Source organism: Lupinus angustifolius, chromosome LG04 (assembly GCF_001865875.1).
Source record: "Lupinus angustifolius cultivar Tanjil chromosome LG04, LupAngTanjil_v1.0, whole genome shotgun sequence".
Classification (NCBI taxonomy): domain Eukaryota; kingdom Viridiplantae; phylum Streptophyta; class Magnoliopsida; order Fabales; family Fabaceae; genus Lupinus; species Lupinus angustifolius.
In genome coordinates this window covers 22,389,741-22,416,544 of record NC_032012.1, presented here as the reverse complement: position 1 = coordinate 22,416,544, position 26,804 = coordinate 22,389,741, and the positions used below count along the sequence as shown (strand labels likewise).

Sequence of the window (26,804 nt, the reverse complement as noted above, 5' to 3'; positions counted from 1 at the left end):
AATAATATGTGAGACCAAGTACGAATAAAGTTTTTATTAGATGTTTGAGATGCTATAATGCTTACTAGAATACATTTCATTCTAATGTTAATTTTACTATCAAACTTGACAGTAACTTCTCTATCACATGATTAATTTCTCAAAATAGTAAATTTCATATTAAAAATATTTCTTCTTCTTATTTGATAAAAACTCTCAAATCCCTAATTTGGATTCTCCAATTCTTACTCAATTACTTATGTAATCATGCTTTGGTGTGTCTTAATACATTTGGTTTTAAAATGATTATTAACTCTTTGAGGATTGAGATAAAATTGTTATTAGTGAAGAAGACTAACTAGTGAAATGTTGTGTTATCGCCAATTTAGTAAATATGCTTATATGAAGAAACAATTTGGATTGTGCAATGTCCAATTCAATGTAATATTATTGTCATCGTGGAGGTGGACTATCCATAAGCACTTACTTTGTTGCTTCATTGACAAACTCCATCTCTCTAGGAAGTTACTTTGACCAAGAACATTTTGGGCCATATCCCAAGGGATTGATCTCTTTCGGGATACGTGACTGTCACTCCTAACAAGTGTCGCTTATAGGAATCAAATCTTTGACCTTTTAATTATCTTCGGATCTAGCAGAGTCTTACACCACTAAATCAACACCTTGCAGGTTACCCAATCTTTATTTGATCTATCATCATTAGTGAGGTTTTTAACTGTCTCTTTCACACATGTTCAAACCAACTAAGGTATCAAACACAATGTTCTCGTCCATGCAACACCTTGTCAAAACGCTTGTTTATTAATGTGGTATAGATGAATGTAACAATGTAAAAAAATTCTTATATTTTATAACATATTTTTCTCTTAAATTAATGTTTACACAAAAATCAGGTCAAGGCCTTGCCATGAAAATAATATATATGCACATGTTTTGGAATAAACATGGCTTGATAAATGGACATTATCCCACTGTTTATTTTGTAAAACCTCACCTTTAAAATGAAAATGTATAACAAATAAGATATTGATGGGTTATGATCTCATGCAGTAGTAAAGTTACTACAGAAGATCTGGTCCCCAAATATTCATATGTGGAGTCCCATTCTAAAAATCAAGAGAACAATAATAAAATTATGACTTGTAGCTTTTTGCAAACCTAGCAAATCGCTCCAAACCACGTTCAAGTAAACCTTCCAGAAAAGGCTTTAGTGCCTGCAAAATATATCATGGAAAAGTGTAAGAAATCAGAAAGGACTCTATCATATGTGAGAATATTCTTCCACTATAATGGGGTGAAAAGCTAAGAAAAAGGAACTAGAAAAATGTCTTCAAGAATATGCTAGTTTACTTACTGATGCCACTGGTGTTAAAAGTTGAGGAACTTCATATGAGACTGTCAGCTATAACAGGCAAATGCAGTAGTTAGTGCTTCATCAAGGGTCAATTGAAGTTGAAAAAAATGGAGAAGAAACATTTTGTCCATTATCACTTTAAAGTTCTCCCAATTCCTTGTAGAAGCTAACAACATAGGAAAATGTTGATGTGCATAGATACAGGAAAATATTTTCAAAGAAATTATTGCATGCACAGGTGCACCACCTAGTTGTGCAATGGACTGATAGCAATAGGCAACTACAAGGACCAATAGGAACATAGTTTATATTGGTGTGCCTAAAAATTCATACACATAAAGTTTGAGGCTGTGCAAATTCCCATATAGGCAACATTGGTTAATAAAAGTTCTCAAGAGAATGAGTTCTTAAACAAAATAATAGAGGTAAAAAGTCATGCAAAACATTGTGTTAAAGGCCTTACTTCTACTAGACATGTCGAAGGTCCTTTTGGAAAGAATCGCACAGCACCTCTGCCAAGTGAGAAATCAGGGAATCAAAAGTCTTAAAAGTACTAAGGATGCACCCAAGTAACATTGTTTCTTCCATAGCCATGATACATAATTTAAAAATAACATTGTTTGATTCAAGCAACATAGAAACTTAAAAGTTTGTCATAAATGAGCTATTGTCTTTTTCATGGAAACTTAAAAGTACTAATAATGCATCAAAGCAACATTTTTCGTCCAAGCAACTTAAGTTTCTACGGAAAAAGACAATCAATGACATGACTCACTTATTTGGAAGACCTTCCAGAGACCGCCAGTGTATTTTCTGATTTGGAATGGGCTGCAAGAAGGTGATATAACATGAATAAAAAAGTACCAATTGACTAATGCGGAAAAGTAAAGGGAGTAGATTGAAAAGAAGTTATAATATTAGGTTGGAGATCTTTTCCTGCATATTACGAGCAAGCCAAGAGAATTCGATATCACGACCAAATGCTTTATACTTCAAGGACCATCTTGAAAGGTCAGGCTTGTCTGGCAATATCTGTGAAATGGATTCAACATTTACAATCAAACAAATAAAAAAGACAGTTCTGTTTTTAGTTTTCTCATTAAATGGTTATCTGAGCAAGAATAGCCTGATGCAATGATGCTGATCCTAACGAGGCAAGAGAACATAGATTTCAAATAAATCAGCTAAATGCTAGAATTAAAACAGAAAAACAAGCAAAAGCTATTTCATATCTCTAACATTTAGCAGACAAGAATTTCTGGTTATGACAACCATTACAGTTAATTACATTCCATAACATGTAGAGAATTTCATGATGATAAGAAAGATACGAGGACATGCTACAAGTAATGTACACAAGTTAGCTAACGTTTGGCATGCGAATAGAACAGAAAGCACATGATGTCCTGTTTTGTTCTCTTTAGTTCCATTCCTTTTAGTTGAACCAAAATGTTCCACTTTTTAATATTATGTCATGTTCTATTCTATTTTTAAAATACACTAAACACAGAACATAGTCAATATGTTTCCGTCTTGTTCTGACTCATCTACCAAATGCTACCTCAATGTTGGTAAACTTGATTTGAGATATTTCATCATCAATCTTGTAAATCTAGTAGTAAGTTGACAGGAAAAGAGACACAACATGCTGGTTCCATAAGGTAGAGGACATTGTTTCCTTATGAGATAATCATGGTAATTCATAAAATTGAGCCTTACAATTGAGGGTGACTAGGACAGCAAACACACCTTAACAGTGGAAATAAAGGGCATCCAATTTGGGATGGCTTCGCGATCCAAATAACAGTTATAGGCGACTGACACCGGCACATCAACCTCCATCTTAACCCTGCAGGTGGAAATATCCATTCTCTTAATTGAAATTAGGAAGCTATGAATGGATCAGCTTGTAGAACCCAAACAGATGTCCTAAAAACTAACATGAGTTGAAAAATGTACAAAGTTAATAACATTGTTGTTAACTTGTTATGGCTCTCATCAATCAAACTTGGTTGCTAAAGTAACGTCTCTTGATAAAAAAAGGTTTATCGGCGAAGGCAAAGGAAGAATTGAAGATTCAAGTGTCAATTACTATGCATAGATAACAATTATAGTGTGACTAGAGGTGACTGCCACCTATTGTTATGGCAGATATTTCATATTTCTAAGTTGGTATGACAGTTTGAATAATTATGTATCTGCTATTTCTTAGGATAACAGTTCAGACTTCAGAGCATATATATAGAGTAGTTATTCATGTAACTATATGACCTAAATTAACAGTAATAGTAAGAATTGCAGAAAGTTTAAGTGCCAGAGATTTTTGTGTTACCTTGCCCAAAGTCCCAAACTTTGCCATCAAAATAGGGCACAAAAGTATTGCAAACAAACCCCTAAAACTAGATCTAATGGACTGGATCATACAAATGGCATTGTTCTCTAATTTTAAAAGAAACAAGATGGTGAAACCACCTAAGACCTTAGAACTAAATACCATTTCTGAAGAAGTTATTCAATTAAGTAAACAACTGAAACATCAAATTTTATTAGCAATTGAATCATACAAAATGTGAAATCCTCACACCGTATTATATTGATTCAATAGCAATGATTCTCAGCATACTTATCAATAACACCTAATCTACTCTCTGAATTATTTCCCAACCAAATAATTTTGCAACTTTGAAGAAAAATTTGGTAATACAAACACAATTACAAAAAATAAGATACCATAAAATAGTGAGTTAAGGAATCTTACGTGCAATCCTGCCACTCCATAACGGGGGAAAAGCGCTTAAAGCCATTGAAAGTTGTTGAAGTTGGTTTAGAAGAAGTGAGAGAAAGTGGAGTTGAGTAGAAACTGGTTCTATAAGCAGAAAATGTAGTGACTCTAGTTCTGGAGAACAACGATGAGTGTGTTTGAATCAGAGAAGGATTCGTCGAAATAGAAGCGGTTATTAGAGTTGCAGTTGCAGACATGGTCCTATGATTCTGTGTTTCACACTTTTCTGGTCCTGCTTCTGTGTTTGTAAGTGTGTTCGTGTGAGTTGTGATTCACTATGTTGTTTTGTTTCGTGTGATGTTCATTAATTAAATAATCTATTATTTCAAGTTTTCAACCAACCACGCTGATGTTTGTTCACATTTGTCACTGATTTAGTGATTCATGGTCATGGATGATGAGAACAATAGCACGTCAACCTTGGGCTTTATACTGATATGGTAGTATGATAAATGCACACTTTGGCCCATAAAACAAGCTTGCTGAGTTTATTTTGTTTGATTTTTTTGGCATGGGGATCTCCACCTATTTATTACTCTTTTGTTGTCACATAAAGTATGTCACTTCATGTATCATTGTTTGTGATTGATTGAGAAAATATATTTAAGTTAAAAATTTAATAATTAAGTATTTTTTGACCAATCATAAGAAGTAATACATACTCTAAGAACAATGTTATGAAGAGGATAGCTTGTTTGGTCTTTTTGTTGTCCTTTTCTATCTCTTTGGATTCAAGAACCTTGGGCTGTAGAGTTAATAAACAAATTTTGATATGATTGTCTTATGGTTTATTTAAAATGTAGTTTAATTTAAGGATTTTGTTATCCTCCATACTTTGACTAATTTTAAGAAACAAAAAAAGGGGATTTGATTTGTTAAAAAACTAAGTAAAAAAAGTCTTCCACGACTTTAAATGTATCAAATTTTAAAGAAACATTTGTCTTTTTAACAAATCTCTTCATTTTTAATACTTATGTGGTATTTTGACTAATTGTTACTAGCTAATCATACCTAAACTCATGATTTTGGTGTTGGACTAAAGATCCATCAAATATGTTAGGATTAGACATAAAAAAATTAGAAATAATAGTCTATTCATCAATATAAGATATAATAATATTGTTTCACAAGCGTATAAGTCAGAGGATAAAAAATATACAAAAAAATATTAGATGGGTGAATTTTCCACAAATGAAAAGAGAAGGATTACATATAATGTGATATTGAACAAAATTCCTCATATAGCTTACATTATTAAGGATTGGATTAAAATTTAATAAAAGAATTATATTTATACAATTATTTAAATAGGAAGATAAAAATTGCAGGAACTAAATGAAAATCACATATAAAAAAACAACATGACTAAAATTGCACAAAGATAAAGACATTGTAACCTATGAAGCACGGATTCGTCAAACACCCTCACGTGTCAATGTCCGACACCTATACGACACGGATACGCTCGAATTCGCGAAGGATACGTGTCCATAGATAATCCAAAAATTAAAAAAATAAAATAAAATAAATAAATATTAAGACACGTATCCGATTCGTTTTCAATAAAATATAGGATATATGGATTCGTTTTCAGTAAATTAGATGATATAGAGATTCGTTTCCAATAAAACAGGATAAGATAGATTCTTTTCCAATAAAACATGATAAGATAAATTCATTTCCAATAAAACATTATAAGATATATCCGTTTTCATTAAAATAGGATAAGATAGATTTGTTATGGACGACAACGATTTTAAGTTTCCATTATATTTTTTATTTTGGATATTTTGATTTACACTTATAATTTTATCATATTTTATGCATTTTTATTATTTTATACGCGTATCTCTGAACGTATCGTATCCTGTATTTTTTTTAAAATGTGTGTCGACGTATCGGATACGTATCGTATCCAATAACATTAAACTTTCAATGTTCAATTTACTAGAAGGAAGTACAAAGTCTAAGAAACTGTTGTATTCAGCCAATAATGGTTAATGCTTTTTAGCAGGCCCTCCTATTTAGCCCAATATATCTCTCTAAAGTTTCCTTTAATCCAGATCCCTTTAAAAGTGTCTTAACTCTTAAGTAACCCCATTGTCTACATTTCCTATGTAGTATTGTTATATCTCAACTCCTTTGACTTTGTTTCACAAATGTCAGATTCTGATGTTAAAGAGGGATATGGAAACTGGTTTCAATGGCAAATCCTTCTATGTGCTCTGATCCTTATTTTCTGTGTCATAAAATGTTTGATGCATATTATAAAGGCCAAAGCAGAAGAGCCCTTGAGTTATAACCACTTGTGGATTCCATGCTGGAGATATCTCAACCCTCTTTGGCTTCTCTTATACAGAGTCTTTGCATTCCTTTCCTTGACTCATATTCATTTTGATATTATTGCATTGGATGGAGCTTTTTCTTTCTATTTTTATACCCAGTAAGATTATTTTTCTTTGTCTTGTTTGACTCTACTTGTTTGCTTGATGGAAAACTAGGAAAAATGGATCTGGTTAACATCTTTGTTTAACCATGAAAACCATTTAAACTTTTAGCATTTATTTTCAGGTGGACTCTAACATTAGTTACAATATATTTTGCTGTAAGTCGATTACAAATCTTCGGTATTTTAAGATATAAGTTGCTTAACAAAATCATTTTCTCTAAGGTTCTGTTTGCGATTTGAGTTTTGGAGGAGAATGAAAGGCTTGAGAGTTATGAAATACACTTGTGAGATGGCTCTGAAGCCTTTCATTTCCATTCATTTCCCTCCAAAACTCAACTCACGAACAGACCCTAAAGAATCAGAAGTTAACACTAAAGTATAAATAACTTGTTGTGTCTAATTAACATCTACTTTGCACTTTCTTGTTTTTCAATGCAGCTTGGGACCATTTTATCTGCATATGGATGTTGGAAGTTCTTAAACAAACCTCATCTTCAAAATGGAGAAAGAGCTGAGTTTCTGGGAAGAGGTGTAGAAGAGGGTATGTCTACAAACTCAATTGTCTATAAAGTTAAAGAAACCAAAGGTTCCATCAAGTTGCAAAGTGTATATGCTGAAGAAGAGTTTAAACTAGGAGCTGGATTCTGGGGTCACCTCATGCAAATTATTTATCAGGTTAGACAAACCTAGATTTGATTCTAATTTTCTTGAAAATTGATATTTGATGATGGGTTGTCGCTGGAGTTAGCTGATATTCACTATGAAATATAATTGATGAAAAGTTCCAAAGCCTTTAGGCCCTAATTTATGTGCTATTTGCCTTGAGTGCTTTAAATTAATTGTTGATTATCTTGGGGCATGTATCTTTGTTGATTGAAATTGTAAAGTTGACACAAGAATAAGGTTGTTGCTTACTGACCATAAAGTTATGAGTTCAAATTCTGTAAATTGTCTTTCCCTTATGAGAGTAACTGAGTAAGGCTGCGCACATTTATCTTCTCAGATCTGGGAGCCTCTTACACAGCTTTGTAGATTGAAATTGTAAACAAAACATAGAACTAGTTATTAGAAAGTAAGATAATAGCCTTAACTGTACGGCAAGTACCAAACAGATTGGCTTAGTTTATAGTTTATCCGATGCATAACAATTCACAAGAACCAAGCTTAAAGGATTTCATTTCCCTCTTCATTTTTTCTTCTATAATTTGTGACCCTCAACTTTGTTGAACTGATTTTGTTCATTTGGTAGACTTGTGCAGGGGCTGTCGTCCTTACAGACATTATGTTTTGGTGTGTTATTGTCCCGTTCTTATCAGATCCTGACTTCAAGCTCAATATGGTAACTATATTCTTACCCTGCATGCTTTCCCTTTATATTCCCCTCCTTTTGAACTAATTATTATATGATTATTGATCTTTTGGATGTAATGATACCATCTTGTTGGTCTGTACTTGGCAGTTGATAACTAGCATGCATACCTTGAATGCAGGTTTCCTCATTTTGGATACAACTTTGAATAATCTTGTAAGTACAACACAGTGAAATACAACTATATATACACTGTTATACAACTATATATGCAGTTAGACCTACCCAACAATCTCATGATTTCAATATTGTCCTTTTCTTTTTCAGCCATTTCCTTGGTTTAGACTTGCACATTTTGTGCTCTGGAGCAGTGGCTACATCATTTTCCAATGGGTCCTCCATGCCTGTGGCTTTAAATGGTAAGATGACACTGTTTTCTTTTACTTTGCATTATCAGCTAAAACCTTTCTTCATCTTCTAAGGATCTCTCATTCCTTTAGGTGGCCATACCCATTTCTCGGGCTCGATACCCCGTTGGCTCCAATCTGGTAAAATACTACAAGACTAAAATGTCATGTCTGCTACTTTCTTTACATATTATGAACAATTGAACAAAATATACTCACATTCATCTTTTTCATAGGTATACCGGCTTGGTGCTAATTCACATCCCTTGCTACGGCATGTATTCATTAACAGTGAAAGCAAAAAATTCATTTTTTAGCAGACTCTTACCACATGCATTCTTGAGATCATACTAGTTAGCTTGTCATAAGAAAAAACAGAATATGGGGTTGCTTGTTCACATACCTTGGAAAAAAAGAGTTGGCACAAGTTTTTTTGTTGCCCTAAAAGGGTCTTGCACATGCTTGAAATAGGATGATTTGTAATTGTATACTACTGGAACTTTCAACGCATAACATTTAATTTAGACAATGAAAACAAGATGCTGTATTATATTCCTACACTTTCTTCTCATCAATGTTTTCATCGATATTAAAATACATACAGCAAGACCTGCTCAAAAACTTGCTTGCTGGTATATTATAACTGGTAAGAATGAATGGTAATGGCATCTCTATCAATCTATCATCAAGTAGCATTGCAGCAAGTAGGAATCTTCGCAATGAATCCTTCCAGTAAAAAATCTCAACTACTTAGGTGTCAAATCTAGGTGTTCAAAACTTACAAATAATACACATGTAGTGCCAAAATATTCCACTAGGTTATAAACACCTGTATAGCTTATCCCTTTTGTAATCACTCATAGCTCACAATGCAATCAAATTGAACAAACTAAACACTTTAATTTAACAAGCACAGAAATACCTTTTAACAAAAAACTAGAAATTCAATGAACCATTAAGTTAAATATCTAAAATCCAAAATTCGCACAGCATATAAATAACAAAACATTCATCATAACAAAAAATCCAGAACCAAAATTAAAACTATAAACGTTGATAAAATCATTCACCGCCAGCTTTCTGGTAAACATAAGTCGATGCACACTTTCCACAATAGTGCCTATCAAAATGACTCGCCATGAAGGTTCCAGCACCACACTCAGCATTAGGACACTCCTTCCTAAGCCTCTGAAGCTTACCAGAATCATCGACCTTATAGAACTGAAGCAACGCAAGCTTCACCTTCTTATGTTTGTGCTTGATTTTCTTTGGCTTAGTGTAGGTCTTCTTCTTACGCTTCTTGGCACCACCGCGGAGGCGGAGGACGAGGTGGAGGGTGGACTCCTTCTGGATGTTGTAGTCGGCGAGGGTGCGACCGTCTTCGAGCTGTTTTCCGGCGAAGATGAGGCGTTGCTGGTCCGGTGGAATTCCTTCCTTGTCTTGGATCTTGGCCTTCACATTGTCGATTGTGTCGGAAGATTCAACCTCAAGGGTTATCGTCTTACCCGTTAGGGTTTTCACGAAAATCTGCATCGTGGTTCGTTTTCTCTATCAGATGCTTGCAGCTACTGCTGCTAAGGATTTTATGATGTAGGGTTTTGTGTTTGTGAACAATGGGCCGAGGCCCAGAAAAGGGGGAACTGCATAGCCTCTTGATCTATGTTTTCTATTTCATTGTTTTATATCATTCACCCATACTTTGTCAAATACCTAATGATTAATGAATTAAAAAAATTAATATCTATGAACATATTAAGGGTTCAAACCTATCAATCATATTATATTTTAAACGGATTGAGACTATATATATATATATATATATATATATATATAAATAAATAAATAAGAGTATAAGCATAGCATATTAGTCTATTTAAAAAAGTAATTCAAAGTCTATGTCTGAATTATTTAAAGTCTCACATGTTAATATGTTTAAAACTCTATTATACTAAATAGTCTTTAAATGAATTACTATTTCTACATTTAAATAGACTAATAGACATACTTTTAACTAATTTCATTTAACTTTAACAATTAAATTATATTTTTATACATTTTTATATTAAAATTAATATATAATATTAACTATATTAAAATAATACAATACTTTATTATATAACATGACTAAATAGGTTGATATGTTAGATATAAACTTTAAATGGTCTAAAGTCTAACATGTTAAGATAAATAGACTTTTTAAAATAATAGGAGTCTGGTATGTTCACGAAAAAAGTTTGGTCTGTTTCACAAAAAAAGTCTAACCTAACTTGTTATAGGTCAAGTAAAAAATCCATGATAGTCGGCTTAATCTATTTTCACTTTTAGTACAAATATTATATGTATTTTTTGTACGATTAGTATTACTTATTACCAGTCGTGTGTTGTAAGTGTGAACATGAAGTGACCCTACTCGTTCACCCCAGTTTGACCTGATCATGATCAAACCTAAATAAGATTGAGTTTAGGGTTGAGTTTGAGTTTAAAAATCATACCTAATCGATATTTAGGATCACGTAAGGGATAAACATGACCTAGTCGGACCCATCCTATTATCACCCATTGTCATGTTTGTGTGTCTATTAAATTGATTAAAGAGTATTGATATATCTTTGACTCAATGTATTGTATTTTCTATTAAGAAGTTATCTATTAATATAATTTGTTATTTTGAATCGTGTTTCTTATTATTTCATCATACATACAAATATATAAATGATATATAAAAAATCCATACATATATATACATATATCATTTCATATATTAAATTATATGTCTATAATAATATACACTATATTTAATTAGATTTAAGATCACTTTCAATTCAAAAGCTAGCTCATATGATATTTGAGATCATGTTAACCTTCTAGTCTACGACCAAATTTGGGTTAAGAAAATAATTTGATCACATGATCCCAAACCAATCCATACTTATCCCTAGAGTCGATAATGAACCGAACCAATTCGGTATTCGTTTGAAACTCAATTCATTATTGAGCTCGAAAAACTTGGTTCATGAACCAAATAAGTCGAATTTCAACGGGAAATTGAGCTCGTTAAATAAACGAACTGAACTCGAGTTAGATACAGTTCGATTCATTAGGTTAATGAGCTTACTCGATATATATATATAAACTAATTTTATATCTATGAATTACTTTTATATTTATTGTTATTATATTATATATGTATATATATATATAAAGAATGTTATATTTGTATATATAGACAACATTTCTTTAAAAGTAATTAACTATTTGAGAACCAATTTGAACTTAGTCAAAAAGTTCATACATTTTAACTGAGCCGAACTCGAGCTAAAAAAAATAACTCATATCGAAGTCGAGTTTTTAACTGAACCACTCCTTATCAAACTGAACTGAGTGAAACTCTGGTTCAACTCCGTCTTACTTACCCCAAATGCCTTAATTATCCTCGGATGAACACCCATAATATGTAAAATTATTACATTATCGTAAATATTAAACTAGAAAAAAGAAAAGGAAACGAGTCGTTGTATTGCAGCTACCCGAAGCCCTATGAGTCGGTAAGAGGCCCCACAGAAAACCAAACAGGCGAATTATTTTAATGTCAAAATAATCTTATATTTTAATTAAAAAAAAACATATCAAGGAGTCAAAATCAGTTGAAGCCCTAGACCTGAATCGGTTCCCAAACCTTAGATCGTGAATTTTGATCGCATTAGGATTCTGAGATGGATGATTGTTGCGCTGTTTGTGCTGAACCTTTGGAATGGGTTTCGTACGGACCCTGCTTCCACCGCGACGTTTGCTCCACCTGCGTCTCTCGCCTCCGTTTCATTTGCCACGACCGCCGTTGCTGCATTTGCAAGACTCCCTCCGACGTCGTTTTCGTCACCAAGGTATTATTACCTTTATTCAATTCATCAACCTTAATCTTATACTCTTGGATTTGGATTCTCTCACGTGTGATTGCCTCTAAAGCGAGCCACCAAGGGTGTATACATTATGGATTTGATCAAACTTATTGTGAATACTTGCTCACTTCAGAGGATTCAAATCATAGAATCTTACATTTTTTATTTATTTAATGCGATGATTAGAAGGGCGTTTTTGTTTTGACACTTAATTTGTGTAATCAAGTGAACGTTTGTTACTTTACCTCAACATTTACTGTTTTGTTTCCTTTAGCTACTTAGGTGGTAGTGCGTTCAAGTTAAGGTGTTTTTTAATTATTTACTTAGTTTACATAATTTATGGGACAATGAAGGTGAGCCTTAACACATAGTAAAGATGCCTTGTGACGTGGAGGTCACACATTCATATCCAGAAAACAATATCCGATTACGGGATAAGACTGCATACACTTACCCTTCCCGTGCCCTACCAGGTGGAGTCTCATGCATTGGGCTGCCCTTCACTGCATTTCTGGGATAATGTGCAAAATTGTTATTATGTGTGACAAGAAACAAGTTGATTCTGTCATAAAAGGTTGAAAGATTGCAGCTTTGCATCTTATTCTTGTTAACTCTGACTACTGCATGAGTTGGCTTTATTGTTTCACTTGTTAATTTGCAGTGTTTAAGCTTGTTTGCTTGAAACCTAGTAAGTTAGGCTTGATTTTGTTAATTTTATTTTACTTTTTGTGATGTCATCAATATTTATTATTTCTGCCATGTTTTTCAGGCTCTAGGAGATTATACAAGGATGATTAATGACTTCTCATCCCTGCCATCTGATGTAAGGGAGGGTCGGGTTGGATCATATTGGTACCATGAGGATACAAATGCATTTTTTGATGATGTGGACCATTACAAGATGATCAAGGCTATGTGCAGGCTCTCGTGCAGTGAATGTGACAAGTTGGAGGACCAACCACACGATCCCTCAAAGCGTAGAGGGATGATGTTGAGGAATATAGAACAGCTGAAGGGTCATTTATTCCACCGCCATAGATTGGTTATGTGCAGTTTGTGTTTGGAGGGAAGGAAGGTGAAATACATATTATTAGCGTCTTATATGAATTTGGATGGCTGGATTTTTAATCTCTGTTTCCTTTTGTATTGGCATTGGGGATTTTAAACCATTTTTTTGTTATACAGGTATTTATATGTGAACAAAAACTATTTACTAGATCACAGTTGAACCAACACATTTGCACGGGTGATTCTGAGGTGGATGGAAGTGAGAGTGACAGAGGTGGCTTTATGGGCCATCCCATGTGTGAATTTTGCCGAACACCATTTTATGGGGACAATGAACTATACACGCATATGTCTACGGAGCATTATACTTGCCACATATGCCAGCGGTAACATATAAGAATTAAGCTAATCTAGCTGTGCTATCCTGCTGATCTTAATTGGCATGTTCATGATATTTGTATTTTTAAATGCAGCCGGCATCCAGGACAATATGAATACTACAAGAATTATGATGACCTAGAGGCAAGCTACCTGCTCTTTTCTTTCTTGTATTCTCTTTTTAACTAAATGGCTTTGCCATATCTATCTTCTTCGTTGAACTGAGAGTAATTTTATGAACAAATGCTTTTGGTGCAGATCCACTTCCGTCAAGAGCACTTCTTATGTGAAGATGAGGCTTGCCTTGCTAAAAAGTTTATTGTCTTTCAATCTGAACAAGAAATGAAGGTAGTTCCATATAAGACATGGCTCTTTCTCTCATTCTTCATATATTTTTTCTTCCTTTTCAACGATTAATTCGGGAGTGTATGCCTATGTGCTACCTATCCATCGGTTACATGAGTCTACAAGCTTGTGCATTTTGGTGCTATGTTGTTTTTATCTGTTATATTACCACTTTTTATGTACTTGTGGTTGTTATTTCTTCATTGTTGAAAAATTGAACCTCTTTTCCTTCTTCTCTATGGTTTAGAGGCATAATGCTGTTGAACATGGAGGGCGTATGTCACGGTCACAGCGTAATGCTGCTCTTCAAGTATGTACCTTAACAATCTTTTTAATGATTTTTAATCCCATTTCTATTGATATACCAGCTTGCAATGTGAAAAATATTTGTTTTATTGGTCCTTATCATCTTATATCAGCATTCTTTATTTCCTCACAGATACCAACTAGCTTTCGTTACCGACATGGTAATGAGCAGGACCGACGCCATGGAAGAGGTCGTAATTTTCACCGTGATTTTTCCGAAAGTCAACTCTCTATGGCCATTGAAGCCAGTTTGGAGGCAGCAAATGCAGAGCACATGTTTCATGATCCACCAACATCAGATACTGGACAAGTTGATGTTCATAATGGGAATGCTAATATTGATTCTGTTCAGCCACTGGAATCATCAGCATCATCAAGATATCTACAAGTGTTGGGGCAGAACTCTTCGGGCGCACCTTTGGAAAATTCATCCTTTCCTCCACTTCCCAAAGCTTCCAGAAAAGGCAAGCAGAAGTCCAAACATGGGTCAGAAGCTTCATCTAGTAACTCCATGGCTGCACATCTGCGCCGACATAGGAATGTTTCTGTTATTAGTTCTGGTAATGCTTGGCCAGCTGCAAGTCGTGGACCTGCACAACCTTTAAGTAATCCTACACTATCTAGACTGTCAACAAATACTGCTCCTGGAGTGTCACGTAATTCTGGCAAGGCCGTCATTAACAGTGCACCTGCACCATCAACTTATGCTAGTTCCGTTCAGCCTATGCAGAGAACTGCTCGAGAGACGCATGATAATGGTGGAATTGTTCACTCAGCTTCTGCTCCAAATATCATTCAGAGCAGTCCTGTGGGACCTTCAATTTCTGATTTTCCTCCAGTATCTGCTGCAAAAGTGAGAACGTTAGCGGCAAGCAGCCGACCGTTGTTGAATGCAAAGGATGTTCGCCAGAGCAGTCTCGTGGCACCTTCAATTTCTGATTTTCCTCCTGTATCTGCTACACAGGTGAGGAAGTTAGCAACAAGCAGCCAATCTTCGTTGAATGCAGAGCATGTTCACACTGCTAACAAGTTGTTGATTGAAAAGATTCGCAGCACTCTTGATTTTGATGAAGATAGATACTCATTATTTAAAGATTTTTCTGCACAATATCGCCAAGGAATAATAGACACACCTACATATCTGGACTATGTGCAGCAGTTTGGCTTGTCTCATCTTGTACATGAGTTGGCCCGGCTCTGCCCAGATGTTCAGAAGCAGAAAGAGCTTGTTGAGTGTTACAATGCTAGTTTGCAAAAAAATGTTATACTAGAAAATGGTTCAAGTCATACTAGCACCCATCGTAAAAATGGTAATATCTCCCAGAAAAGTAAAGGTAAGTCTGTTGACGCAGGTGTTAGTAATCCCAAAGAGAGATTAGCAGATAGTTTTTTGAACACTGTTCGCCAACTGCAACTGAACAATAACCCTTCGGAAGCGAATGTGGAGGTGCTATCAAGGGGTGATTACCGTACTGACAAAGGCAAGTCAAAAATCGAGAGTTCTGGGGGTCAATCCATGGTGAAACTTGGTGGGCAGAGTGAGAAATTAAGTGGCAGTATATCGAATCAAAATAGTGAGGATAAGGGTGGTAAAAACAAGCAGCGCAAGAAAACTTCCAAGTTCCTTAGATCCCGCCTTGGTGATGCTTCTGCTGAATCAAATTTAGATGTTGAAAATTCACAGACTGATTCAGATCCAAAAACCACAAATGGCTTAAACAGTTACAAGAATGGCCCTGGGAGTATGCCTGCACGTGGTGTTTGGAGTAACAGTGGAGGCAAAAAACTCTTTTCCTAACTTTGCTTCTGAGGTTTTGAAAATATGAAGGATCAAATATAGTTGAACTTATTTGGCTGGTGAGAGAAAAGACAAGGAAACTATAATTGAATTGGAATGAGCAGTAAGAACCCAATTCTATCTTTGAAATAATGGATTCAAATTTTTTGTTCGATTCCAGATGGATCGAAGGCTGAAAATATTATTTGCCTGATTAGAATTTTTCATCTGTTGTGTTGATGTTCTGAGTAAAGGGAACGAGGGATGAATTGTTTTACTTGTGATGTTTAATTTGAAGAAGCAAGAATGAGTTCTGACAATTACTATTTGGGCTATATGTTGAAAATTGAAAAAGTGGAGGGAAAATAAGCCAAAAAAAAACTTTGCTCATACAATAGTTGACAACATAACTAAATTAAAATCATGGTTTAGAGAGAACATGAAAATCATATATTTTTTGAACACTAAACAAATATAAAGTAATTTATTCTATTTCTAACGGATTACATTCACAATGCAGAAAGTAGATATTAGGATAGTAAGCCATGTATGAGCATTGCGCAGTTTCCTACAGATCAAAGTCCATGGATTCTCAAACCTAAACCGCCCAATTGCATCAACCGTATAATCATATATTAAAAGTCATGCTTCTGTTATTGGGATCCAATACAAAAAGTATTTAACAGAGTCAATGTTGTATACAACAGTGTACAGAATTTAATAGTATTTACCAACAGCATTATGTACTTAGCCAAAGGTTTTGTCGGTGCTAGAATACATGTACAAAATTCATCCTCATCCTTGAATGATTTATAAGAGTCCATCACAAAGACAACAAATTTGAGCACAACACCAATAACATCAAAATGGAAAAAGAAGAAAAGACGAGCAAGGTATTTTGCTACAATATCCCTCGATTCTTCAAGTCTTTGCTGTGCGCAAGTGCGCAACTCACACAATAATAAGATAAATGAATAAGCATAAAATTTATTTAGATGAGACATTTAGGAATCGCACTCACGAATGAAGAACGGCGATAACAGTATTTCTTCTACGACTAAATGTGAATAAATATATGAGAATAATAATATCATGCGGGGATAGCTCAGTTGGGAGAGCGTCAGACTGAAGATCTGAAGGTCACGTGTTCGATCCACGTTCACCGCATTTTCAATTTTTAAGCTTCTAACTTCAGATAATAACGAAAGTTTTTTAACAATAAAAAATGTTGCTGATTATAACCAGAAGGAAACAATAAATGAAAATATACGGATACAGCTATAATATCTAACTTATTGTATATTTGTTCTCTAACTTCTCAACATTTGAGCAGTATCTTTAAAACAGTACCAGTTATGAAACTAGTAAATGATAATGGTATAGTGGTTCAGTAATTAAATTATATGTCGGTTAAAGCGAATATATCTGCTTATATTTATATATATATAAAAACCTATAACAAAAAATTTTTAAATAGGTATATACTCAAATTTATAATTCATATTCATAATTTACTCAAAATTAACATAAACAAACAACTTTAAGTCTTTAACAAATTCAAAGTCTAAATTGCAAAACATATATCAATCCAAAAGTATCACTTAACAAATGCAAAATATAAATAAATGATACAAAAGTTTATAACTCACTCTACAAAACAAATAAATTTGGAGTTTTAACATTTAACACCACGGAGTCAAAGTTGTCTCATATCGATGTTCCATTTTTGCACAAAATCCTACATTCAGACTATTTACTACAAGATTACACAAATGATAATGAGATTACACAATATTATGAACCAAAAGGTGTAATCTATGTATGCCTTGGAAACATGTACCTTGGAGTGTTGAAGAAGGGTCACCATGTAATGGGTTTTTAAGTTTTTTTTAAAAACAAAAATATCTGTATAAACCGATCGATTTAGTCAAATTCTGAGCGGTCACCGGTTTTGACCGATTTTCAATCAGTTTTGATACTTGACCGGTTCAACATCCGTATAGTACCAGTTAAGGGTCCAGTTCGGTGATTTTGCAATCAAATCTGCCGACACTGTACGGTTTTTATAACAGTACCAAGTTGTCCCTAAAACATCTACACTAATTTGAGTAGCAATGGGGTCTTTTACTTTTGGAAAAGTTATCCGAGCCAATAATGCATATAAATGAAAACCAAACCCAATTGTTGATAAAGGAAGAAAAGAAAAGAGAGAAGCATTGGTAGTTTGGTCCACTCTTCCAATTCACATTCCTTGTGAGACTACTACACAATTGGAACATTTAGTGATAACCCAGTTTTATTTGGTTCCTCAAATAACTTCTGGCATAGACTGTCCCCACTCTCCACCACTCACTGAAATTCACAATGAAAAGCCATATTGGTTTTACTTATAAACCACTCTAATAAATTGTGTAGATTATAAAGCACAAATCCACAAGGATAAGGTATATGTATAATCGAAGGCAAGACTGAACATTCCCATACAAGTAAAGTATTACAGTGGAATATATAAAGGATTCTACCAAATGGTGTTCCAGATAGTCAAGATCCAATACATTACACAAGGAAATAATATTACAAAGAACCAGTCCTACAGGAACTCTCAGACATTCAGTATATTAATGCATCCTGAAATGACCTATCATGTTTTATTTAAGTTTCAAGTTAGTGAAACTTAGCATGTACCGAAATCCAATGACTCCCATCGGAAGGGTTGGAATACATATAAAACTTCCGGTGAGGACTTAAACAGAAGGGCCACACAAACACAGACTGCTGCAATGGCCACCATTGAGAGCATTGCAGGTCTATATACCAAAGACCTGCCTACTGCAGTTCTACAAGACAATTTAGTATCACAAACTTTGCAGAGACCTTGGCCATGTTTTACTTTAGCCTTTCCGATCTCAAAGGTAGTGGATGACTCATTTTGCTTCTGGTTTGTAGTGCTTTCTGTCACATTGCTGGGAATCTCAACCACCACATGAGGTGCTCCTTGTCTCTTATTAATTTTCTTCTGCACTAAGTGAATGTAAGTATAATGGCCACGTAAGCGTGCATAATCCTCAGGCGTGGAGCCTGTGCTGTCACGAGCATTCTTCCACGCTTCGATTCCCAGCTGCATAAAAAAACATCTCGTCATAAAAATAACAAATGCAAGACTAAACTGTACACATGATGCTCCAGACTTCCAACCAAACATACATAAGAAAATAACTTCGAAGCAATACTTTTTCTTCCCATCTACCAGGGGATGAGGGTTCATAATTCAGGCCATTCTCAGAATACCCAGGTACTATACTAAACAAGTGAAGGAGACGACATAATAGTGATGATGTAGTGATGAAAAACTATATGAAAATCTCAACATATTCTAAAGGGACTATTCTCACAGTGATGTTACTTAAAATAGCAGAAATTTTACCATGCAAGGATCATTAGTTAAAGCATCCAGTACATCCTCAGAACCATCTTTCCCAGCTGCTATATGGAGAGGTGTCAAACCAGCGGGACCAGCAACATCAGGTCTAAACAAGAAGCTCTTATTCTCTCTATCAACTACTGCCTTGTTTTCAGTTCCTACTTTATCAGAAACATTCTCAGGAACATATCTCAAAAGCAGCTCCACTAACTGCTTGCTATTTCTCCTTACAGCTCTGTGAAGGAGGGCCATCTCTGAAAGTGCAACATACATGGATGGGTGATCTCCTGAATTCACAGTTCCATCAAGCAGCAGGTTCAATAGCTTTTTCACCACTGCACACCAATCATGATCCATAGAGAACTCTATGAGCCACTGGAACCGTTTTAATGGAAAGAGTTCTGCACTAGATTTCAAGTGAGCCATCCTAGATGTCAATTGGTTTCTGTGAAGAAGCCAACCCATTTCATGAATGAAATCCATGGCTTGACTTTTAGCTTCAATTTTTCCAGTCCCATCAGTATCTGGATCAGTTTCACTTAATTCTAGTAGAGGCTCAAGCAAACAGATTTCTGAGCAAACATCCTCCTCGACGACTATAAAAGGAAAAAAGCTGCTACTCAAACCCTGGTCCTCAATCTGGCAAATTAGAAAAGGTAGAAAACATAAAGTTCAGCCACATAGCAATAGTTCAGCATTGCTCATCTTCAGTTAGAACTTAGAAGTATGGCAAAATTGTAAATGGATGCATACAAATGTAAATAAGTATTTTTTTAGTTTTTTGAAATGATACAAATTCTGAGTTACAATATCACTAATGCTTAACAGTTACCAGTGTATGGAATTGGATCCACAAAAGTAAAAATGGGGAAATAGTGGAATTTGCTTATCCTCTTCATTGAAAACAATTAGTCTGTATTCTCTCTCTACTTTTTCTGTTGATAATTTGCGAGAACAAAGAAACAGTACCTCAATAAATCCTCTTCCATTCATTACAGGGACAGAGCATGAAAACTGGATGCACTGGATCTGATCAAGCTCCTTGGATTGTTGATCCATTGACTCATGAGCATCTTCACAAACAAGATATTTCCCTTCTAAAGCACATATTAACCTGGGAGTGGGTTTGGTCATATAATATGCTAGGCCAACAACAAAATACATATATTTAAACAAAATAATGGAACTAGAGTAGGTCCAACTGTCCAAGTCACTTTTAAAGTTTGTATTTAACTACCAATATGCAAGGGATTCAAAATTTACATAGCAATAGAGATTACCTAGTGGCAGAGCGTATCAGGTTGACACCCTTAACCGAAAATTGAGCTCTCCTCGATGCTGATACAGCAATTGGACTGACACTCATAATCTTGCTATAATTGTTACTTTTGAAAGGTAGGGATTTATCAATGACAACTTGACCTGCAGCACAAAAATTGCAATATGATATCCAGTCAAATAAATATTACTAATCCTGAATGATATAGTTACTTCATACACAAGCCACAACACTAGAAGCCTAATAAAGTTACACTAATGCTCAATCCACTGCATCAACTATAGTTATATATGTGGCAAAGACACAAATTAGATGTAGATACAAGTCTTTGACATAGACAACTTGCAGCAGCAAAGACTTTAAACTATTAAACAGTTAATGTACTTATTTGATTGACCCAATTGAATACTGAAATGCATTTTTGACTCCTACTATCTTGAACCCTAAGAACAACAACGACAATGACAAAATGTCAAGAGACCATTGAAAATGAAGGCTATCTGATGCTGCACCCTGATGTGAACCCATCCAGTTCTCCAAAAAGTATCATCTGAAACATTCAGCAGCCTATTCAAACTGGAAGTCAGATTGTAGCAAAGCTGCAAAAAAGCAACCAAGTTATGCAAGGTCAGGAGTGTCCCCATGAACAGAAATAACCACCTAGGTACACATGTTAATAATTTTAGAAAGAAATAGCTTACCTCATCCCACACAACCTCGTCCTGACGCAGATAAATGGTCAAAACAATACAACCAGGCCGTATGTAGCTCTCAATATCAGTAGGACTGTGGGATAACCAGTCAAGAATCTGGCAATTGAATTTGAAACCTTTAGTGAGATTAAATTTCAACGGGAAGAAATGAAAATCAGTTACTCTTAGTTGTCTAAGATGTAGTACCTGTGCTCTAAGTACAAGAGGGAAATCATTTGGCTCTTTACCAAAGAGTTTGAAAACAATTCGATCTGTGCGGCTCTGATGGTGGAAACAAAAAATTAATAGTTAAACTATGACAAAGTCAACATGTAACAAATTTAATCCAATACTTGTGGCTTTTGAGTTTTTCTGCTGCATCTTAGTCCAAGGATCGTAGAGGAAAGTACAAGTAAAATAGCCAATTCAAAATAATACAGCAAAACATACATACCTGCGCTTCTCCACTAGAACTAGAAGGGGACTGGGCAGAAGCAGAATCTGAGTTTCTACTTGTTTGAGGTGGACTGGACTGATGAGAATCTTGTTGTGCCCATGGGTAGTCAAGAGAGCTAGTCCCATGATTTGTGGAGATGGGCAATCTTTCTACATCTTCAATTCCATCATCTGAGTCAATATATATATCATTCAAATCAAAATTATTCATCTTGACCTGTCCAGCAGAACTGCCCCGGGCTTCTGAGTAAGCTGGAGGGCTGTTCGTAATGCTGGGCTTTGCAGAAGACATAGTTTGATGATCAGTAACCCTAGCATCATGTATAAGCATCACTTGCTGTTGCATTTTACTCATAGATACTGTTTGATGCTGTCTTATATCAGTTGGAGAGCCTTGAGAACCATTGGATAATAAAGTTGAAACCAGCTCTGACTTCCCAGATGAACCCCCCTCTTTCAAAAAATTCTCTGGTTCCCGCAAAAGGTTTGACAAGTTCTTGCCCCCTTGTTCACCATTCTGACTAGCAAGACTCCTTAGAAGATGAGTTAGCACATCCTGCTCTGTAGTTTGATTTGCCCTCTCAGCTAAAATTCATAAAAATGTCAATTACCCATCCCCAGAAAACCTCAGTCATGGCAGAAACCAATCAGAGAAAAAAATACGAACGATTTTTTCACTAAGCAAACACAAACTTAAAAATCCCAAGTATTATTCTCACCATATGTTACAGTAAATAAGTGCTGCAATAAAAATATTTAGTCTCATGAGCTCATAATATCATACATGATTGACACTACTACTGTAACTCCGTTTTCTAACGAGGCCAGTCATTGTTGTCTTGGCTCAACTTAATAACGAGATAGACACAATGCATGGTAGTTTTAGGAAGCTTCAACATTAGGAGGGATAGATAAAGTTCATTTAACTATATTGATTCCATCAAATTTCCTCATATCCTATGCTTAATTAACTATTTGGCATAAATATACACTAGTATCAGGCTATCATATTAACTCACAATCCCAAAAAGGCCAATTTTTTATTTTTATTTTTTTGACAAAAGAAATCATTACTACTAGGATTTTCCATTTTACTGTGGAGACATGGCACCTTTAGTTAACCTAACCAGTCATGAAAACAATCAGCCTATTAAAAGGTCTAAAACCTAACTTCCTGGTGAATGAACAAAGATGCCAATTTAGAAACCACCAAATAATCAGCAGGTAAAGGCAAAGAGGTCAGAAAGTCAGAGACCTGACTTAGATTTTTTTAATTAGGGGAGAGAGAAAACAGATCTTAGATGTGATAATTAAGGAGAAGAATATTTATTTCGTGCTTTGTACATCAAGGTACCTGCAGATGTTTATTGGTGGAAACTAACCTTGACATAAGCTCAAAGTGAACTATGTAAAGTTGACTAGCAGCCAATAACAAGGTCACACCATGGTTAAGACTTAAGACTCGTGTTAATCACATCAATCGAATCACAATTCTGGCTACCCTGGTTAAAATGTCTTGCCAATATATCTGAGAAAATACAGCTTTCACAACTCACAAGTCATATTTACAACTGACCAAGCTACCTTCCCGAAGCTGTTATGCATGGTCATTAACAGTTTAAATCAATAGCATGTCTTTCATTTTTTCCAGACAAGAGAAGTGCCATATAAAATAATCAAGCAGAACAATTCCTCTCGCGATAGAGTTGCAAAGATAAATATTTAATGAAAAACTTACTTCGCATATCTGAAAGTATTTTCAATAAACTTATCAACAGATAACTGCTAGTCTGATCATCATTGAGTGCACTTCCATTTGGAACAGCTTCTTGATTTGTTTTCCTTCTGCGTTTATTATGGCCTGCCAGTCGTCTTCGGCAGCTTCTCTTTCCTTCATCAAACTCTTGAAGCAAGTGAAACCTGTTGATGGAGTCAAAGAATGTCATGAAATGGTGAGCTTCAAACTTCAAGTGCTATTTTTCAGCATTCAGAGAAAATTTCCAGTTTTCACTGATCTCGTTAATTTCACTGATCTCGTTAATTATGCTAGTATAACTAATACTGTTTCTTTCCTTTATACACATACAAAACCATACATACCAGATTCTTTCTGATCAAGCATATGAAGAATCTAAAGCAACCAAGATAACGAAATTACCTACTGCATTGTTGACAGAATCTCTGCATTGCATTTCCCACAAGTGCATTAGTAGCCTTGGAGTGAAGTTCACAAACTTTATGACGGCGGTGATAATCTTTAGCTTTGGTCAGATCGGCACCACAATCCTCCACCTGACAAACAGCTCGATTCGAAGTACCTCCACCCACTCTACTTTTCTTGCCATTCACACCATCCCAGCTCGCAACCTCCCTACCTGCCAAATGTTCTCCAAGACCACCAAGCTTTAAGCTAAGGGCACCTGCTTCCTCATTCAACCCATCATCCTCCAACACAATCACCCTCCTTTTCCTCTCCCCTTCCTTGTTCCTTTTTTTATTCTCAATATCCGCTTCCTCGGAACAGGAAGAATTACCATTGGGGGAACCGGAACCCCCAACCACAGCAACAGGGATCCCGGACCCAAGAGGGAAAAATTGCTGCCCCACACCAGCAGCCGCCACCGGATTCAACCGGCTAGCTAAGAACATATCACCATCCCATCTCCACTCATTCAAATCCCACTCTGTGGATCTTTTCCCCAATCCCCTCAAATCATGGGAACCACTACCAATATCATAATAATGATAAGCTTCTGTACCAAATCTAGCTTCCATGATAACAAATTAACAACCTAAAACTCCAAAATATGAATCCAAACACTCCTAACCACACAGATAACTGGTACTAATACTAAATTAGATAAATTAAAAGAACAAATCACAGTTAATTAACTTGAATTGCTCCCAAAGAGTCCAGAAAGAGCACATGGTTCCAATTAAGAGCAACCCACATAGCCAAACACTACAAAGTAACCAACCACCAATCACCCTTGCAATTAGACTCGATTACTCATTAAAAAAAGCTCCTTTTTCCTATATTTAGAATTGAACAACAAAAAAAGAAAGTTAAAATTTTAGAAAAGGGAAAAAATATCAAAATTCAAGAACATAGTGATGATGAAAACACCGTAATGGGGTTTAAAAGGATTGAGTGGTGACGGAGGAAGAAAATCAGATCGGCGGTGAGTGAATGACGGAAAGTGCGGCGAAATGGGAAAGAGATTCTGCAAACGGAAAAGGTGTTAATGTTAGTGATGATGGAGAAGGTATAGTACAAAATATAATAATAATATAGTAATTGAACTTGGACTATACATGTGCTTTTAATATTCTATGCCTATATAGTAAAAAGAAATAAAAAAGAGTAATAAGAGTGGCGTTTTCTGGTAGTTTTCTTAATTTCCTTTTACAAAAGTGAAGTTGTCCAAGTTTAATGCTTAGCTCTAAAGCATAAAAGACATTTTTGTATGGCTAATCACATTTTGACACATAAGTAGTTGATCAAACTTGTTATTTTCTAAATATTTTTAATATAAGGGAGTATAAAATTTGTGAGAAAATGATTAAAAATGTTAGTTTTTGTGCTGGACAAGAGGTATCATTTATCAGAAGTAATCTTGACGTGATCCAAATGTATTTATGATAAAAATTGATTATTTACCACAATTACATAATCATTACTATTAATTGATATTCTAAAAACACATGAGAATATGTAAAATATGCATTATAAAGTTATCTATATAATGCATTCCAAATCTTATAATTGGATTTTTGCTAACTTTTAAGCAATATCCTAAAAATGTGAGATAAATGTTATAAGATTAGTAGGTAGGATAAAATGATGGAATACTTGAGGTATCATATGTGATAAAAATATCACTCAAGTTTAAGGAGAAGTTTTACTATATGATTGTAAGACTTGCACAATATTATATATACTGAATGTTAAACGATAAAATATCAATAAAAGAATATACTTTATGTCACAGAGATGAGAATATTGTATTGAATGAGTAAACAAATTATACAAGATAGAATTAGAAATAAATGTGTTAAAGAGAAAGTTGGATTAATTCCTACTATAGAAAAGATGATGGAGTCACCTTAAGTATATGAACAGGTGATGAGGAGATCGATATAAGCTTTCATAACTAAAGAATATCACATGTAGATTAGTCCAATTCCTAGAGGATGAATACTAATAAAATTATAGGCAAACTGATGAAGAAATACTTAAAAATAAATATTTTGTCAATAAACATGATTTATGTATAGCATTATGATCGATGCTGCTCGATTCATGTAACTGACCTCATCATGCGGAATACAAATTTAATTTTGTTTAAAATTAGACCACATAAATGTGATTACCTAAATTTAATTCTCAAAAATATTTTTATGTTATGCTTCTTTCTCTCATTTCCTTAAAAATTTGTTGGAAAGTTGATGATGATTTTACTTATTTTTTTGGATGTAAATTCTAACTTTATTGTTGATTTGAAAATTTCATTAGGGTAACTACCTCTATAAATATCATACAAGGGTCATGAGGTTTGTAGTGATTTTAAACTTTGTAAATGAAAAATTATTGTATGGTCTAATCAATATTCTCAAATATATCTCATAATTATATGAATGTGTCTAAGACCATTTAATAAGTTTGTGAGTTTCACTCATTTAAAATATTTGTTTGTTAATTAAGGAGTTCATTTTTTTTCATAATGTGTGATCGAAAGAGGAAAAAGGAGTTTCGGAAAAAACATAAAGACACTTTGAAATATGTAACGATAATAAACAATCACACTCCTATAATTGGCATTAGACTTTTTTGTTTACACATCATTGTAATTTTGTTTACATAATTAAATTCTTTTTATAAATAATGATAATAATTTTTTTAATTTTCTTTTACCTCTTCATTTTGTATAAATTTCACATAAAT

General features: G+C 34.5%; 5 protein-coding genes and 1 non-coding gene across 9 annotated transcripts; 3 read left to right on the top strand and 3 right to left on the bottom strand.

Annotated features, from left to right (window-relative positions):
• LOC109346261 lies at positions 909–4,430 on the bottom strand. 2 transcript variants are annotated; one of them, XM_019585725.1, is made up of 7 exons: positions 4,113–4,430; positions 3,104–3,203; positions 2,298–2,386; positions 2,130–2,189; positions 1,818–1,866; positions 1,355–1,402; positions 909–1,214 (listed from the first exon to the last, which is right to left on the bottom strand). In XM_019585725.1, the coding sequence occupies exons 1-7, from the start codon at positions 4,331–4,333 to the stop codon at positions 1,134–1,136; spliced, it is 648 nt and encodes a 215-aa protein (XP_019441270.1). In that variant the 5' UTR covers positions 4,334–4,430; the 3' UTR covers positions 909–1,133. The 2 variants fall into 2 exon arrangements, with proteins under 2 accessions (XP_019441270.1, XP_019441271.1); XM_019585726.1 differs by having other exon boundaries at positions 2,130–2,182; positions 2,291–2,386; positions 4,113–4,429.
• Positions 6,264–8,958, top strand: LOC109346259. The gene is made up of 8 exons (XM_019585723.1): positions 6,264–6,579; positions 6,708–6,741; positions 7,024–7,260; positions 7,835–7,924; positions 8,045–8,110; positions 8,222–8,313; positions 8,395–8,442; positions 8,538–8,958. Exons 1-8 carry the CDS (start codon positions 6,296–6,298, stop codon positions 8,653–8,655), a joined length of 969 nt encoding a protein of 322 aa, XP_019441268.1. The 5' UTR covers positions 6,264–6,295; the 3' UTR covers positions 8,656–8,958.
• On the bottom strand, positions 9,240–9,848 carry LOC109346260 (ubiquitin-40S ribosomal protein S27a-like). Its single transcript, XM_019585724.1, has one exon. It carries the CDS (start codon positions 9,832–9,834, stop codon positions 9,364–9,366), a length of 471 nt encoding a protein of 156 aa, XP_019441269.1. The 5' UTR covers positions 9,835–9,848; the 3' UTR covers positions 9,240–9,363.
• LOC109346258 (zinc finger protein 598-like) lies at positions 11,906–16,331 on the top strand. Its single transcript, XM_019585722.1, has 7 exons — positions 11,906–12,182; positions 12,967–13,272; positions 13,383–13,591; positions 13,679–13,727; positions 13,842–13,931; positions 14,176–14,238; positions 14,368–16,331. Exons 1-7 carry the CDS (start codon positions 12,015–12,017, stop codon positions 16,030–16,032), a joined length of 2,550 nt encoding a protein of 849 aa, XP_019441267.1. The 5' UTR covers positions 11,906–12,014; the 3' UTR covers positions 16,033–16,331.
• On the top strand, positions 17,106–17,178 carry TRNAF-GAA. Its single transcript has one exon. It is a non-coding gene; the product is annotated as a tRNA-Phe (tRNA).
• LOC109346257 (squamosa promoter-binding-like protein 1) lies at positions 18,493–25,156 on the bottom strand. Of its 3 annotated transcripts, none has more exons than XM_019585718.1 (11): positions 24,018–25,152; positions 23,598–23,779; positions 21,858–22,444; positions 21,611–21,685; positions 21,413–21,520; positions 21,193–21,310; positions 20,713–20,854; positions 20,402–20,546; positions 19,436–20,071; positions 18,684–19,129; positions 18,493–18,644 (listed from the first exon to the last, which is right to left on the bottom strand). In XM_019585718.1, the coding sequence occupies exons 1-10, from the start codon at positions 24,632–24,634 to the stop codon at positions 18,686–18,688; spliced, it is 3,054 nt and encodes a 1,017-aa protein (XP_019441263.1). In that variant the 5' UTR covers positions 24,635–25,152; the 3' UTR covers positions 18,493–18,644; positions 18,684–18,685. The 3 variants fall into 3 exon arrangements, with proteins under 3 accessions (XP_019441263.1, XP_019441264.1, XP_019441265.1); XM_019585719.1 differs by having other exon boundaries at positions 18,493–19,129; positions 24,018–24,892; positions 24,987–25,152; XM_019585720.1 differs by lacking the exons at positions 18,493–18,644; positions 18,684–19,129 and adding an exon at positions 19,206–19,382 and having other exon boundaries at positions 19,415–20,071; positions 24,018–25,156.

What these genes read in the sequence shown, in the direction of transcription:
- LOC109346261 (XM_019585725.1), bottom strand. Translation starts at nt 4,333, where the DNA reads ATGTCTGCAACTGCAACTCTAATAACCGCTTCTATTTCGACGAATCCT. An exon ending in TTCTCTTGGCTTGCTCGTAA is followed by an intron (nt 2,190 to 2,297) that starts TATGCAGGAAAA and finishes TTATATCACCTT; the next exon opens with CTTGCAGCCCATTCCAAATC. An exon ending in TTTTAACACCAGTGGCATCA is followed by an intron (nt 1,215 to 1,354) that starts GTAAGTAAACTA and finishes TATATTTTGCAG; the next exon opens with GCACTAAAGCCTTTTCTGGA.
- LOC109346259 (XM_019585723.1), top strand. Translation starts at nt 6,296, where the DNA reads ATGTCAGATTCTGATGTTAAAGAGGGATATGGAAACTGGTTTCAATGG. An exon ending in CTGACTTCAAGCTCAATATG is followed by an intron (nt 7,925 to 8,044) that starts GTAACTATATTC and finishes TGTACTTGGCAG; the next exon opens with TTGATAACTAGCATGCATAC. An exon ending in CATGCCTGTGGCTTTAAATG is followed by an intron (nt 8,314 to 8,394) that starts GTAAGATGACAC and finishes TCATTCCTTTAG; the next exon opens with GTGGCCATACCCATTTCTCG.
- LOC109346260 (XM_019585724.1), bottom strand. Translation starts at nt 9,834, where the DNA reads ATGCAGATTTTCGTGAAAACCCTAACGGGTAAGACGATAACCCTTGAG.
- LOC109346258 (XM_019585722.1), top strand. Translation starts at nt 12,015, where the DNA reads ATGGATGATTGTTGCGCTGTTTGTGCTGAACCTTTGGAATGGGTTTCG. An exon ending in AGAATTATGATGACCTAGAG is followed by an intron (nt 13,728 to 13,841) that starts GCAAGCTACCTG and finishes CTTTTGGTGCAG; the next exon opens with ATCCACTTCCGTCAAGAGCA. An exon ending in AATCTGAACAAGAAATGAAG is followed by an intron (nt 13,932 to 14,175) that starts GTAGTTCCATAT and finishes TCTATGGTTTAG; the next exon opens with AGGCATAATGCTGTTGAACA.
- LOC109346257 (XM_019585718.1), bottom strand. Translation starts at nt 24,634, where the DNA reads ATGGAAGCTAGATTTGGTACAGAAGCTTATCATTATTATGATATTGGT. An exon ending in TTCTGTCAACAATGCAGTAG is followed by an intron (nt 23,780 to 24,017) that starts GTAATTTCGTTA and finishes CTCCATCAACAG; the next exon opens with GTTTCACTTGCTTCAAGAGT. An exon ending in GATAGCCTTCATTTTCAATG is followed by an intron (nt 20,855 to 21,192) that starts GTCTCTTGACAT and finishes TTTGTGCTGCAG; the next exon opens with GTCAAGTTGTCATTGATAAA.